Source organism: Trifolium pratense, linkage group LG4, assembly GCF_020283565.1.
Source record: "Trifolium pratense cultivar HEN17-A07 linkage group LG4, ARS_RC_1.1, whole genome shotgun sequence".
In the NCBI taxonomy this organism is placed as follows: Eukaryota; Viridiplantae; Streptophyta; class Magnoliopsida; order Fabales; family Fabaceae; genus Trifolium; species Trifolium pratense.
This window is the reverse complement of record NC_060062.1, coordinates 53,752,396-53,768,210: the sequence shown is the minus strand read 5'-3', so window position 1 is coordinate 53,768,210 and position 15,815 is coordinate 53,752,396. Positions and strand designations below refer to the sequence as shown.

General features: G+C 33.6%; 3 protein-coding genes across 6 annotated transcripts; 2 read left to right on the top strand and 1 right to left on the bottom strand.

The window, feature by feature from the left end:
* The first annotated feature begins 1,017 nt into the window (after positions 1-1,017).
* On the top strand, positions 1,018-6,802 carry LOC123924484. Of its 3 annotated transcripts, none has more exons than XR_006814737.1 (5): positions 1,033-1,548; positions 2,479-2,631; positions 2,769-2,974; positions 5,883-6,168; positions 6,673-6,802. XR_006814737.1 is itself a non-coding variant. In XM_045977391.1 (4 exons), the coding sequence occupies exons 1-4, from the start codon at positions 1,135-1,137 to the stop codon at positions 6,079-6,081; spliced, it is 972 nt and encodes a 323-aa protein (XP_045833347.1). In that variant the 5' UTR covers positions 1,018-1,134; the 3' UTR covers positions 6,082-6,218. The 3 variants fall into 3 exon arrangements, 1 of the variants encoding a protein (XP_045833347.1); XR_006814736.1 differs by lacking the exon at positions 6,673-6,802 and adding an exon at positions 6,431-6,531 and having other exon boundaries at positions 5,883-6,171; XM_045977391.1 differs by lacking the exon at positions 6,673-6,802 and having other exon boundaries at positions 1,018-1,548; positions 5,883-6,218.
* LOC123924483 lies at positions 6,685-8,958 on the top strand. 2 transcript variants are annotated; one of them, XM_045977390.1, is made up of 4 exons: positions 6,685-6,785; positions 6,972-8,182; positions 8,447-8,563; positions 8,658-8,958. In XM_045977390.1, the coding sequence occupies exons 2-4, from the start codon at positions 7,241-7,243 to the stop codon at positions 8,745-8,747; spliced, it is 1,149 nt and encodes a 382-aa protein (XP_045833346.1). In that variant the 5' UTR covers positions 6,685-6,785; positions 6,972-7,240; the 3' UTR covers positions 8,748-8,958. The 2 variants fall into 2 exon arrangements, with proteins under 2 accessions (XP_045833346.1, XP_045833345.1); XM_045977389.1 differs by having other exon boundaries at positions 6,712-6,785; positions 6,879-8,182.
* A 2,377-nt stretch (positions 8,959-11,335) lies between these two features.
* LOC123922916 (F-box protein At1g52495-like) lies at positions 11,336-12,994 on the bottom strand. Its single transcript, XM_045975575.1, has 2 exons — positions 12,315-12,994; positions 11,336-11,459 (listed from the first exon to the last, which is right to left on the bottom strand). The coding sequence occupies exons 1-2, from the start codon at positions 12,992-12,994 to the stop codon at positions 11,336-11,338; spliced, it is 804 nt and encodes a 267-aa protein (XP_045831531.1).
* Positions 12,995-15,815: the final 2,821 nt, after the last annotated feature.

Genomic DNA, 15,815 nt, shown 5'->3' with positions numbered 1-15,815 from the left:
GTTTGGTTCAAATAGAGGGGAGGGGAGGGGAGGGTTTTTAATAGAGGGGAGGTGAAGGGAGGTAATGAATTTTATTTATTATGTGTTTGGTTCAAAATGGTGAAAGAGGAGGGGAGGGAAGACATTTTAACTAAAGTTGTGTTTGGTTCACGAGGGGAGGGAAGGGATTTTATAATTAATTTACAAATATATCCTTATAATAAATTGTACTGTTAAAAAATATAGGTACATTATTGTGTGTATTAATGTGTGCATTATTAAAAAAATAATAAGAATTATATGTAACAAAAGTTTCGGTGTAAAAAATAATGATAACTTGTAAAGAAAAAAGAAAAACAAAAGAATTGTATTGTATTGTAAAAGAATAAAGTTAAAACATAATAACAAAATACATAACTTGTTCTAAAATAATAACAAATTGAAATACAAAATAGCAACGTAATAGATTTAAAATTAGGATTTGGAAAACAAAAAAAAATAAGGATGATTAGGATTGGCGAAGAGATTATAAAAAATAAAAAAATTGTCAAATTCATATTGTGATTGATGATGATCATAAGGATAATTTTGGAATTAAAATGAATAAATAAGGATAATTATGACATTTTAATTAAGTATTAAATAGCTTACCTCCACTCCCCCTCCAAATCCCTCCAATTTGGGGGGAAGCAAAAAGTGGGTTTAGGAGTGATTTTGCTCCCCTCCCCTCCTCTCCCTCATAAATATTGAACCAAACACATAAAATTTAAAATATTACCTCACCTCCCCTCCCTCCAAAACAACCAAACACACTCTTAGTAATACCCCAATCATTTATTTTAAATCGGACGGCTCATATTACATCTATTAACTAAACAAAACAATACAAAATAATCTCAACTGTTAATTTTAGATGGAACGATCCTGATTAAAAAAAGAGAATTTTTACGGCATAAAATTCAATTCCATCAAAATCGATATAGATTACATTAAACGACAGCGTTTTAATTGAGAGAAAGTTCCACACGGCACTGGCCTACACAGCTCCACGTTACCATCTCTGTCCGTAAAACGGACAAGATTCCATAGCCACCTTCATCCTTACAAGTTACACCCACACAAAATATCTTCAACCATTTCTTTTCTTTTTCCACCATGGCCGTAAACTTAGGTAACCTAGCTTTATTACTCCACATTTCTTCACCGCAAAGGAAACCGATTCTCACTTTACCGCTCAAGCGAGACTCTTCTTCTTCTACTACTACTACTACTTCATGCTGCAGCTGTAGTTATGGATATGAGGTGGTGGCGCGTGGACGTATGGTGGTGGCGCGTGGGAAGTCAAACTCTGAGCAGAACGGTGTTGATTTTGACGCGGAGTCGAGTGATGAGGAAGTGGATGGGAATGGGAATGATTTTGAGATGAGAATAAGGAGGAGAGTGAAGGATTTTGAAGAGAGGAGAGAGCTTGAGAAGAAAGCTGAAGAGTATTTGCAGAGTCGTGTTGATGATGGAGTTGAAGAGAGTGAGGAAGATAAGAGGATGAGAGTTAGGAAAGAGCTCGAAAAGGTTTGAATTTATTTAATTAATTAATTAATTAAACTAATCATATCTTAATGATTCTGTTGTCTTCTTTTCAGTTTTTTTTTGTTAATTACTCTACTCTGTTGTTGTTTTTTAATGTGATAGTATTAATTAATATTTTTGTAAAAAAATCTTTTAAGTCCTAGTTCAACTAGCAAAATCAAAATCGTTAGGCTGAATATCCTAGTTCAACCAGCAAAATGCCGAAATTGTCCTGTGTTTGAATCCGGATCTTCCATTCGTTTTGATTACACAATTCATCATTACTTTGATAAATCACGAATACACTAATGAACACTCCCTCTAGTCCTTAATACAAGAAACAAATCACTTTTTAGTTAGGATTATTGAACAACCGGTGTAATGAGTAGTAATAAGAATAATTTGGTAAATCATCAAATGCATTTTACACCATAATAAGCACTTAACCCCTAATTTAATATTGTGTTTTGGAATTTTCCCTTTTATTACTATAATAATTTAACATATTCCTAATAACAACAATATAAAAATCAACAGGTTTTGTGATCCATAAAGGAAAGACAAATTAGTCAACTTCTAGTTAATGCATTCCAATGTAGGATTCCTTTTAAAGCAATGTTTCTGATTCTTATAGTTTATGAAAAATAAGAGAAAGACATTCCTGTGGTTTTACTTAGAAAATATATCAGAAATGGAGAAATATAATTATGTGGTGAAAATTGTGTTCATTTCCTTATTGTTTTACATACATTAATTAAACAAAGTTATCATTATTCATTGCAACTATCCATAAAATGGAGAGAGCTACTTTAAAGTTTAAAATGTTAGTTTGACAGAGAAATAAAAACGGTTTTAACCTAACAAGTTACTTAAAATATTAACATAAGAAAATCGGCATGTGTTGATGTATTGTTTGTTGTTTTGACGAATCAGGTGGCTAAGGAGCAGGCAGAGAGGAGGGCCACGGCTCAGTTGATGTTTGATTTGGGTCAGAAAGCTTATGGACGGGGCATGTATGGACGTTCTATCGAGTTTCTTGAAGGTGCACTCACTATCATACCAAGATCGACATTATTTGGTGGCGAGGTTAGTTGATTCTTATTTCTTAACTAACTAATTGAGAATCTTCACATGTTCTTTCTTTGTTTTGTTTTGATTTATGTCTTAAATGATTAAAGAGTAAGTAAAATGAGTATTTTTATTAATAAAATAGTAAATTTCAGATACAAATATGGCTGGCTATGGCTTACGAAGCCTATGGTCGCCATGATGATTGCATTGATCTATACAAGGAATTAGAAAAGTCACACTCTAGTATTAGCATCCGGCGTCAAGCTGCAGAGCTTCGTTACATTTTGGAAGCGCCAAAGCTCAAGATAACCCAAGAGGAGATGGTGACTATACCCTTGATTGGTTCCAGTTATGACAGGTCATTTGACTGTTCAATTCTTTTTGTTGATTAGTTTCTAGATTTTCCTTTTGCATTTGATAATGCTGTTTTTCATGTTTGTTCCTTGCTTTCTTGCCGGTAAGATCATGAGTTCTTAGATGATTAATAATTCATTATGGAAGCAGCGTCTGAGATCCTTAAAAATGAATTGAGTGTGATTGAAGTAGTATATGATCATTTATGATGTTCTTTCAATTTTCTTAAAATATAAAATATATATCAAAATAAATACGCAGCCCTCCATAATGCAACTCGCAAACAAAGCTTAAGGTGTGGGAGGGACAATTAATTTGTATGCCATAATCACAATTTAATTTAATATGTCATGTGAATAATAGCTTTTCTGATCCTTTAGAAAAGTGCTCATTGGTGGCTGAGGAAAAATAAAATGGAATAGGATTAAAACCCTTCAATTCAAATTTATAGTAATAGAAACCCAACCTTTCTCTTGAACAAGTCCAGTTCAAAGGTTAAATGGGTTACTAATGATTGGTTTATCATGACTTGAACCAGTAGAGAGATATAAGCATTCCAAGTCTAGTAAATTGCAAGTTCATAGGATGAGTGTTACACTCTTATTGAAATCATCTAAGGCATGTTAAACTAAGGGGTGATGTTGCGTCCATCAAAAAATTGGGTTGACTTTTGAAATGGTCACATACTACTACTACTACTAGTGAATTGGTCTTGAGGTATCAAATGCTAAGATACCATGAAAAAAAATCAAGACAGCTGATTAGGGGAAACTGTAAAGCTCTTTGAGGCCATTTCTCATTAAATAGACAGAAAACCAGTCTTCTAGAGATACATGAGAGATATTATAAGAGATTTTGGGATCATTTGGATAAATAGCGTAGTTAAGTACTTATGTATAAGATATTTCTATAAACAAAGAGAAGATGTGGTTAAACCGTTTCCATTAGCTATCTTAAGAGATTTCAAAGAAGAGCTTTTGGACATTAAACCGTTTCGATACGTTACTTTCATAACTTTTTTCATGCATATGTCATTAGATAAGCTCAAATAAATTGTTTGTAAGTCAATCCAAAATTCACCATTTGTTCCAGAGTCCAAAATATTGTGGCAGTTCCAACCTATATATCTATATATATACACAGATAGTAACACGTGACAACATAATAATTAAATAGTAGTTACAAGTTACAACCAGGCGTAATAATTTGCCTAATGATGTTCCATCCAACATTAACATAAAGTATAATTTGATTATGTTTATGGTATTTCAGTATTTCTGAGTTTAACACGAGTGATAATGGTCCATAGAACTACTACAAACTATGCAGAAACTTTTAATTTTGAAATACTTACGTTAGATGAAGTTCAAACTCACAGATGAGAGATACCCTCAATCTGTACTATATGGATATCAAATTTTTGTATAGCTATACAAACTCATTGGAAGATTGTTAGTATAGTTTGTAAAACAGGGAAGAGTTCTGTGTGCTTTTTTAGGCTATTAGTTCTGTGTGCTTAAGTGGTAGTTGAGCAGTGGCAGGGTTATAGCTTTTCCGCCTGTTGCTGATCTTGGCTCCCAAAAACCCACCTCGGATTTACAAAAAAATGTTGAATGAACAATGAACGTTGGTAATCCCAGCGTGATTTGCAGATCGTGGTCTGATCCTAATCACACAGTGATGCAGTCTTGAGTGGGTTTGCTATTGTGTGCTGGCATGCAGCTTCGTAGCATGCACTTTTGTAGCAAAGTCCATTAGGATAATAATTTTTACCTCAGCAAAATTGTGGGTGACTAGGTTCTTAAGGGGAGTGTCCTCTTCTTATTATAAGCACAATTGATTTCTATTTTCCAACTTCCTTATTCTCTTCACATATAAACATCTTGTAGAGAGGTTGGGTAGCTCAACAGGTTTGAGCTAAGGGTTAAAGGAGTTGAATGACCAGTGTTCAAACCCTGGTGAAGGAAAACATACTAACATAACTAATATACTAACATTTGCCCCCAACTCTCCGATATCTAACAAACTATATCAATGGTACTATTTTTTATAAATAATAACTCGGCAAATAACACGAGCAAAGATGAATAGTACTCCCTCCGTTCCAAATTGTAAGTCACTTTGGAAAAAAAAATTGTACCAAATTATAAGTCACTTTGCATTACCAATGAAGCATTTAATGCTAGTTTTCCTATTATACCCTTAACTATTTATTACTCTCTCTTCTTTCTATTCTTCAATTTATCTTTCTTATATCATTAATGAAGGACAATTTTGTAAACTAACTCATAATTTCTCTTTTCCATACAACATTAATTACATTTCTTAATTTGTGTAATTTGCACAAAGTGACTTACATTTTGGAACGGAGGGAGTACTATCTTATGTTAGCTCAACAACCTATGGTCTTAACTCCTAATATCTGCCTTCTATCTGTAGAAACTGAAGTAAAACAGATAAAGCAAAGCATGCAGTACTGAATTTGTTGCTCCGAAAGAAATCAAGATTGCTATTATCAAATATGGTTTCTTCTATCCCATTGGTTTTTATACCTACTCAATTCCTGGTATCTTCATTGGAGCTTATGTGGTTTTGGATACAAGCATGATTAGTTTTTTGCTAACTTGTGTGTCATACTGTTATTGTCAATGTGTCATAGCGTCTTTTAAGGTTATGCAAACTTCTTAAAAAAATATTGAGCGTACTAATTTTATGATAAAATGAGCTTCATTTACTTACACTGCCGCTATCAATTGTAGTTGGTGAAGTTATTTGCAAGCAATTCAGTTTTTTCCTTGAGAATCAGATATATCTCTTTAAAACGGTCATTGACATTGGTATTGAGGATCATTATAACTTGGTATAGATTTTTCTGTTGGTTTGATTATAACTACAAATTTATTCATATGTAGTTATGCGAGTACATGGACCGACAAAAACAAGGATCGAAAGACTGGATCGATAACCAGTCCTTTTCCATCATCTAAAGATAACCTTTTGGACTCTTTTGTGTGGAGACCACCTGCTGGACTAGGAAAAAATCGAGCTTTCTGGGTTGGTTTGACAATATGGTTGGGATTAGTTGGTGCTGTTCTCTTCATTCAAAGATGAAGTTCAAGTTCTCCAATTTATGATGATTCTGATTGTGTTATAATTTTTCATTTTAGTTCATAGTGTATATATAGATCATGTTGTAAAATCATTGTATGTAACACATAGATATGTTATTTTATTATATTTTCCTGCTAGGGTGTTCTCTTGAAATTACAAGATTGTAAGTTCAAATCTAATTGTTATTGTTGTACTGTATATATATATATATATGGAAAAATAATATGTTGGAATTACAAATATTTATGGTAATTCTGTTAACTGTGTTCCACTACAGAAGAACAAAGCCCTTGTTTAACAGAAATACATAGCCTCTCCTTCGGCATGTTTGTTCTTTGTGTCGTACAAGAATACAGGTTGTAATGGGAATATGGTGTCAACTGTCTGGTACTGGTTTGATTTTGAATGTAACGCATCCCATGTGTGACCGCAGAAACTTCGTTTTTGAAAGACCAAACACATGCAGAATGCATCTTCGTTTTAGAATGTTAACTTGTGATTTTAAGGGGGGACACACAATAAAACTCATGTAAAATGGAATGATGTATGTAAAGAAGATAGATGTGAGAAATCAATATATATATATATAAAGAATGAGAGGAAAATTTGTAGAAGCCAAACCAATGCCCTCACAAATTTGTGGTCGCCTATGTCCTCTCAAATTCTAACATGTTTTGGAATTTTGCTCTATCCATGTATATCAGGTTCAATTTCTTGATCATCTTGATCTTGGAAGAGTTAAGAAACTAACTACCTAATTAACAAACAAACTAACTAACTCTATCCATGTATATCAGGTTCAATTTCTTGATCATCTTGATCTTGGAAGAGTTAAGAAACTAACTACCTAATTAACAAACTAACTAACTAACTCTATCCATGTATATCAGGTTCAATTTCTTGATCATCTTGATCTTGGAAGAGTTATAAAATAAAACTGTATTGATTTTTCTTTTACCATCTCTCTCTCTCTCTCTCTCTCTCTCTCTCTCTCTCTCTCTCTCTCTCAACTCTATAGTTTTTCTTTTACATATCTCTCTGCCACTGCAAAGCTTATTTCATTCTTCAAGTCACACTATTTCTTTTTTTTTCTTTCACCAGAAACCTTTTATTCTTCATTCTTTTTTTTTCACTCTTCAAGTCATTCTTAAAGCTTTGGATGGATATGGATATCGATTCACCGGAAACCTTGATCAAATGTTTGAGGATTCGTCGGCACTACTATGTTGAGTTACGCAATCATCCAAATCACTATCGATTTTACCATTGTATGTTATGTAAAGAATTAAATGTAGATGTAGAATCTCTGGTAGGTCATCTTAAGAGTGATGCTCACAAGAAAAATTTGAATTTAGCTAAGCTTACCCTCCTGAAAAGAAACATTAACAGATGGCCTTTCAATGACGGTGTTCTGTTGTTTGATTCTTCAATCAAAGAAGAAGATATGTCTTACCGTGAAAAACAAGAAGCGTTTAAAAATGACTCTCAAGGCTTCAAAACTTTTAAAGATTGTTTGAAAGCCATTGACGACGACGATGACCTTGCTATCGAAAAGTTTGAGTATGACCCTGAGATTGTGAATCCTCGTGTGAAAGCATATAGTAGCTGTTTTCTTATACCTGCTCATGGGGATACTTTGAAGATCGGAAAATCACAGATTTTTGGGAGGTATTCTTCTAATGAAGAGATTGAGAAAATTTGGTGTGAGTGGATAGGGAAGGATGATAACGACCTTACTAGTGTTGAAGTTAAGGATGACGACCTAATTAGAGTCGTTATCATGCGGTATGGGCGTGGGATTGCAAACTCATATTGTGGGATGTGCAATAAAAATTTTCTTGATGGCAGAGATGTTGCTTCTCTTTTGGAAGATCCAGGCACAAGTTTTGGGAAAATAGTATGTTGCAATTCGAGAGCAAGGAATAAATCGAGTCAACGTGTATTTCATTCTTTTCATACAAGTTGTCTACTCCAATGGATATTATGGTGTGAATATGCACAAACGATGAAGGTAGAAGGTGTGAATGATATAGTTAATCTTTTTTGTCCTGACTGTAACAGTACTGGTGAGAATGGTGAGGAATGTTATTCCAAATTTGAGGTTTGTTTCCTAATTCATATCCTCTATAACAAGTCTGATTTTTGACATACTTAATAAGAAGCTGGATATGTAAGACTGACATAGATAGGTTGAAACATTGAACTCTATGTGTTTATCTATAATTTATGTTGTGAAGAACAATGGTTTGAATTCCTTGCAGTAGTATATGAAAATGATTAAAATAGGATTATTGAATGCTATGTACAAATAAATAACTATATATGTTGAATGCTAACAATGAATATTTTCATTTACTGCATGCAGATGGACACGGTGAAATCAAAGATACTGGAAGCAAAGAATGAATGGACCAAGAATCCTGAGCGTTTGCAAAATTCTTCGATAGGGCTCCACTTCCCGCTGCAAACTGAAGACACAGAGGTCTTTAACATTGCTGCATTTAATTTCATTTTAAAAACATACATCGATAATCATGAATTTCTAATTTTAAAATGTATATATATTGTGATTGCAGAAAGAAGTGAAGTTCTTAAAACTCGTACAATTTTATCGTGCTGAGTATGATCCTAGTTATCTGACTAAGGTTGAAGCTTCCATGACTTAAAGTTAGGATTAACAGTTTGATCGATGATTATGATTGTCAGAATTACTACTTTTGAGTGATGATTACTAGAGTTTGATTGTGTGTTGGTTTGGTTGTAAATATACATTAGCTTTCTATGAACATATATTTCATACATTGTTGATACTGGTTTGTTTGTTTTGTCCAAACTAAGAAGCACTGTTTATATTGTAAAAATTTGGTTGAATTTTAATTGTGCTGGTGCTGATGATTTTATTGTTTAATTGTCTGTGTAATTATTTTATTGTTGATACTGGTTTTGGTTGTCCATAGGTAAGGAAGTTTAATTATTTTGTAAATCTTGCAGCATGAATTAATGATTAGGCATACAAACTTCCAATTAGTCTAGTGAGTAAATTTCCTTCTTCAGAATTTACAAGTATCTTCACTGAATGCTAAGTTTCAATATTGCAAGGAGTAGTGTTATGTACGCGTACGTATGTAATTCAATGAACTCATCAAAGTGGTTCAAGCTGTTATCGATCAGCAGTCAAGGCTGCATGTTTTACACTATTCGAATTCGATCATGGTTGTCGAGCTCGAGGTTTCTCAGCTCTTACACCGATCAACAACTGGTTGGACAAACCACTAATTTGTCGGAGATCCATTTGAAGTACTATATAATAATGTCAGTTCTGTTGGAACTATATATGTAGATACCACTTTGTTAGAGCTAAGTTTATGCACAATTTCATATAGGGAGTGAAGTGATCTAAGTTTATGCACAATTTCATATAGGGATTGAAGGGATTTGTTAGAGCTAAGTTTATGCACAATTTCAAGTCAGAGTCAGGATGAGCAGTTTGGTGATTATGAGGACTAGTTTCAGAAATGATTACTAGTTTATTTGTGTGTATCAGGATTATCAGAGTGATGATTACTAGTTAGGTGTGCTAAGTAATTACTACTAGTTTGATTCTGTGTTGGTTTGGTTTGGTTGTCTATACTACATGTACTAGTTTGATATCGTGTGATGATTATCTAATACACTGTTGATACTGGTTTGTTTGTCCAAATTATATCATTAATTAAGAAGCACCGTTGCGTCGAATTTTAATTGCGCTTCTGATTTGTATTGCGGATGAACATGGTCGTTAAGAATTTAATTTGAGTTTTGTGAGGAAGTCATTTTCTGTGTTGATGCTTTAGTACCACAATTGATGAGTAAACAAACAAACATTTTGATTTGAGGGTTATAGGTTACTGGTTTTCAAATAGAGAGGTAATCCATTCAGTTTTGGCAAACACAAATTAGTCTTGATCATCCCTAATGTAAATACCAACACCCACCGTATAAACATTTGACGAAAATGACGCATTTAGTTTTTTCCATCTAGCAGACCCGAAATCACTTCTGTTGCAGCTTTGCTTGTTGCGTCGTATTCAGCCTTCTAACAAGTAACACGCCCTATTAAAAACCGTATGTATGGCTTGAGTCCAAAATTAACCTGGTTCCATAATTAAACGTATGAACTGAGTAACTTGTGCAACAAGCTATCTAGATGATCTGTTAGTTTAAACTAGTGTAGTTATAATACTCTATGCTTAGTTTAACATGTTACTACCTGTATTACAACATAAAGATGTTCAGGATTCGCGCAGGAGACTAAGACCAGTTAGAGTAGCTTGTACAACAAGATATCTAGATGATATGTTAGTTTATACTCTATGCTTAGTTCCACAATAAAAAAAAAAAGAAGTGGAGACCATCTGCAAGCAACTAGTGTACAAAAAACAATCTGCAACTATATCAATTGATACATATACTTTATTGGGGAACTTTCAAATAGGAGGGATTTTAAAATGAGAGGGTGAGAGGGTTAAATCTCAACCATCAAATTAAATTAATGGTTTAGATTAGATTTTAATTTTAAACAATTCACATGACCTTGTTTTTCATTCCATTCACTTGTTCATCGTTCATGACCCTCTTTGGCTCTTTCTATTCCTCTTTTGTGACAAAGCTTTCTCTTCTCCGACCAAGATTGAAGGACAGGAACAGCCTTCTGGAGAAAGCTATGAAAGTGCTTCAATTGCTCAGCTGTGTTGATAATTAGTTAGTTACTGGAAGAATTTGTAGTGAAAGACAATACTACTGTTCTGTGTATCTCAAATACTATGGTGGTTTGGTTGGTGGGATTTGGGAAGAGGGTTTAACACTGATAAAGCAACTGGTATACCAATATTCACATGTGAGCACAATTCAATTTTGGTTTTGATGTTGTAATTGAAGAAGGGAACTCATACATATCTCCAATTTATGATTCTTACCATCTGTTTAATTGTAAATAGTTTAATACTAGGGCAATTATATTATATTTAGAATGAGTAGATATTGTTTTCAACATTATACTTGTATATATCAGATCAAGATAATCAATGAAAAGCATGACATTTCATCTCAAAAGCAAGATATTGTTTCCAAACAAGAATGTGCTTTGAACTTTGGGACTTTGGCAATGAATTTTTTTTGCCACTGATTCTAAAATTTGTTGAAATCAGGTATGTTCTAAAATTGGTACTGACTAATGCCTTAACTTAAGTAAAAACTATCAAAGTCTTGACTACAATTACTCATACAATACAAAAACATCCTTTTCTTCTATGTCATATTTCATCATGTAACTATGGCAGATGTCTTCGTCAAATCCTCTATATCTTCCTTTCAACGCCTTTCTTTGATGGCCTAAATGCCTAATAACCAAAAAAATCAAATTAATTAAAAGCAATACCAATATTAACACAAAAGAATCAACAATTGACAACAAAACAAAATTCGACGGCAAATGCAAATCGAAAGCAAACTTACCAAAATCATGGAGATCATCTCCATGATTTTTCGGGACAATTGCGGCTGTCGTGATATACATATTGGTTATTATTTTCCTATCTTTAAATAAACCATTGTTCGAAGTAGGACTATCATTCAATAAAAAAGCATATGACCCCCGCAATTGCATTTGGGAGGGGACTGAAACCACTTGATGTTACAACTCGTCCCGAACTCTGGACTACTAAGGCCCCCTTCCCCTAGGAACCAGAGGGTGAAAAAAAAAATATGAATAATATTATAACTGTTTGAAGTTTTCTTTATACACAAACAACGATTCTGAATTATGTATACTCCAATAATAAAATTCGTCAGAAGGACACGAAGAACATCCTTTGACTGCAAAAATTCTCCTAGCGCTTCTTGTCTTTGTCTCATAATAACAAACTTGTTGTAATTGTTTGCTGGGCATATTTCTCGACAACAATATGATCTCTTGTGTGTCTGTTTTGCACAAAGGAAGTAGTCTTCGATATATCCAAAATGAATCTTCTTTACTAATAATGATCCTTTCATGCTTAATCCACACATGATTTTCATAGTCCTTTAAAATTGACATATGTACCTCACCACTTAAATAATGATTTACTAAGCATAAATGTCCACTAAACAAAATAATGCGGGTTGAAGGTATCATATGAAATTCAAAGATAGGAATTTCTCTAAATTGCTCAATCCCCAAATCAAACACCAATATGACATTTCGGCTAAAATCTAACCAATGTATAGCACCATTGACACAAGTACCAATACGTTTTACTATATTTGACATTAAATCAAAGGGTATGGCATGACCAACATTCCTCCATACATTATCACCAACTGTTAAAATCCTCAATTCTTGAAATAAATCAGTCTCGGTGAAAATGACATTAAGAACCTTATAATTATCTCCCAAATGGTCGTATCCAAAATTTGTGCGGAGAAGAAACTTTGGATAAAAATCTAAATTGTTGTCGCGGGGAAGGGCGACAACTTGTCGAGTTGTTGGGTTACATATGTGTATATGTATGACATTGTCAGGATCGTACAAGTACAATCTAGAATATGAACAAATCAAACCATTCACATAATGGACATCAAAGCTGGGAATTTTGGGCATAGTGAGAATGTGTGTAGAATTGTTTAGTTCAAGTGACCCTTGGTCTTCATGAGTTGGTATATTACCTACGAAGATACCGGGTTGAAATTTATTTATTCGCTCAGACCAGTCAAATTTATGACAAACAACAAGGAATATGAGGTTGTCTATGTTTTGGCGGCGGAGCCGAGTAAAATAAGGATCTTGTATCAAAGAGTTCCATGTTTGGCTCACACACATAAATCGAATTATAGACTTTGTAGGTAATCTGGACAATATGTCATAGATTAAATGTTCCGGAAGATGTAGTTTGGCCATTTTTCTTCCTCCTTGCATCTTAATTACCTGATTTAGAATAATTAACTAATTAATTTAAACAAATTTACTAACATATGTACTAATATAAATACGTTAGGAATTCATATATGGTGAAATAATGAACTTAGAGTCTTGAGCTCGTAAAGGATAAAAAAAAAATTGTTAATTAAATAAATAAAGAATCACAATTGGAAGGAAAAAAGATCAACCTTAAATAAAATTTAGGCTTAATTATAGTTTTGGCTCACAAAATTACTAAGTTTTGATCTTTACATTAGATTTTGATATTTAAATTGTGATTCATATATTTAAATGATAATGATACAGTATACAAATTTGTCATGAGTTTTTTTTTTTTTTGTAATTTTGTAACTTTTGATCATTCAATATTGTATGGCACATTGTTTAAAACATGTTAAATTATTATTTTCAGGTAATGATTTTTAAATAGAAGGACTAATTTTAGAGAAATAAAATTATAGTTGAGGAGCCTAAAATTTATAACAAACAATCAAAGACATCAAGGTTTCTCCATCCCAATCAAAGATGAAACTATTTGAATGAATAAGACGGTTTGTTTTGTTATGTACCCTAATAACTTTCAAGAATTCAGTAATAGAAACAATAAATCACAAAAATATCACAAGTTGATTAAATTAAAATATTAGAAATCAATCATAGTGTTTATTTAGTTAAAGTAAATTAAAAAAGGTTAGGTTAACTTACATAGAAAGCATATGAAAAAGAATTTCCAATTACCTTAATTAGAAAAATACACACGTGCGGTGGAGAGAGTGAGTAGGGAAGACGGCGCCTCCTTAGAGAGAGTTAGAAAAACCTAAAATATAATTTTCGTCACACTTTTTCTTCTTTACCTATAAATAAATAAATAAATGAGTTATGTCTTTTTAATTAAAATTAGGGTCATGCTAACTGGTGTTCCCGGGGCACCGATTAAAGAAACCAAAAGAAGAAAAATTTGAATTGGAAATAATACTATTTAGACTTTTGAGTTGACTGCACCTTAAACGATGCCCAGCATTTTCCAATAAAATATAAAAAGAACTTGATCATGTGCTGGGTGGGATTTAGTATGGTCAAGTAAACAATTTGTTCACCATGGTCAAGTTGATTTTTGATCGTTAGATCAAATATAGAACACAGTTTTATTATATTCCCTCAACAGTAGAATTTTTTTAACCCATCTCCCTTACTCAACCACTACCCGCAAACCCAAGTTTCACATCACACTATTCATGTTCAAACTCCAACTTATCTTCCCCAAAGTTAATCATCCTATTCATGTTCACTTAAGTTAATATTCCCAAAATTTTAGCATAAATTGATTAATAATTGATCGTACCTGATTAGAACATGCGATCGCGTCGGCGTTTAGTTCTTGAAAGCCCCTGTTGAAGTGGAGGGGGTTGTGTACCTGCAGGTACTCCGACGCTCAAGTTAGTGAGAGTGAAGCAGAGGTTTTCGATGCTAGAAAAATACGTACCTTGTGAATGGCGATAGGTTATGTATATATAGCCCTCAGCGCTGGGCCAAGGCCCTTGATGGCATTAATGGCTATCAAGTGGCTGCCGAAAAACGGCTAGAAAGCCTTGATGAACAGTTAATGCTCATCATTCCGGTGAATTGTCCGTTACAAGCCGCGTAGGTATGTGACCGTTAGTGTATCGAGCAAATGTCATATGTCCTCGCATTAAGGCTTGCTCGGTTACAATTGCTCGTGGTGTTTTGATGTCCGGGCTTGTAAGCTCAGTCCAGAACAATAATCAAATATGAAATAAAAATAAAATTCCCTGTTCCAAATAACAACCACCAAAAGAAATGATTAAAACTAAAGGAATTGGGAAATTGCTAGGAGAGCTTGAAGGATTCAAAATTACAAGATTAAATTTATTTATGAATACACAATTAAGAAAATTATAAGATTCAGATTATCATTACAAGGTTCATAGGGTTATTGCTATTTGAAAGAGTTGATTGAGAGTGTCAGAGTGGAGGAACTGAAACACTTTGGGTCTTGATTGAATACATCTTTCATGAAGAGCTTGCTGGTGGTGGTTGGCGGACAAGGAGGAAGATGGGTGGTTAGATCAGGTGTTAGGTGTTGGTAGACTATGATAGAAATGTATTCTTTAGTTGATCTAATGGCCAAAAATCAACTTGACCATGCTAAATGCCATGTGCTGTCATAGACAAATTTCGTCCTACGCCTGCTGCACTAGAGCTGTCAAAACGGGCGGCCCGACCAATTTCGGGCCGACCCGGTCGGGCTTCGAGCTTCATCGGGCCGAGTTAAAAAGCCCGGATAAAATACGGTTAGTGCCCGAGCCCGGCCCGGTATGTTGGTGTAAGCCCTAGAGGCCAATTATTTATAATTGCATGATACTTGTATTGGATAATTTACTTATTAAATAAAGGCTTTTCTTTATTATGTTTATGTGTTAAATAATAGAGTCCCTAGAATAGTAAGTTCATTGAATGGAACGTTAAGTGTGACTTAATCGTGAGAATCCATTACACATGAGAACACTATTCTTAAAACATCCGTAGTCGAGCTTTAATGTGAATTGGGATAACATCAAAACGTAGAGACTATTATGTTGGTAGACTGATGATCACATCTCACGGATCATAGATAAAGAGTTATCAAGTCTTCACATAGATATAAATATTAAGAGTAATATTTATATCGGATTGACCCACCATGAGAATACTACATAGTATGTTATGAAATGTCATAAGATATTCTCATAGTGATAAGTGGTGTATTCCACCCTTCGACCTGAAACCACTATGTTCCCTA

Coding starts and splice junctions, on each gene's coding strand:
- LOC123924484 (XM_045977391.1), top strand. CDS start 1,135: ATGGCCGTAAACTTAGGTAACCTAGCTTTATTACTCCACATTTCTTCA. Junction 1,549..2,478: donor TTAGGAAAGAGCTCGAAAAG/GTTTGAATTTAT, acceptor TTGACGAATCAG/GTGGCTAAGGAGCAGGCAGA. Junction 2,632..2,768: donor CGACATTATTTGGTGGCGAG/GTTAGTTGATTC, acceptor AGTAAATTTCAG/ATACAAATATGGCTGGCTAT.
- LOC123924483 (XM_045977390.1), top strand. CDS start 7,241: ATGGATATGGATATCGATTCACCGGAAACCTTGATCAAATGTTTGAGG. Junction 8,183..8,446: donor AATGTTATTCCAAATTTGAG/GTTTGTTTCCTA, acceptor TACTGCATGCAG/ATGGACACGGTGAAATCAAA. Junction 8,564..8,657: donor TGCAAACTGAAGACACAGAG/GTCTTTAACATT, acceptor TTGTGATTGCAG/AAAGAAGTGAAGTTCTTAAA.
- LOC123922916 (XM_045975575.1), bottom strand. CDS start 12,994: ATGGCCAAACTACATCTTCCGGAACATTTAATCTATGACATATTGTCC. Junction 11,460..12,314: donor GTCAATGGTGCTATACATTG/GTTAGATTTTAG, acceptor TTTGGTTATTAG/GCATTTAGGCCATCAAAGAA.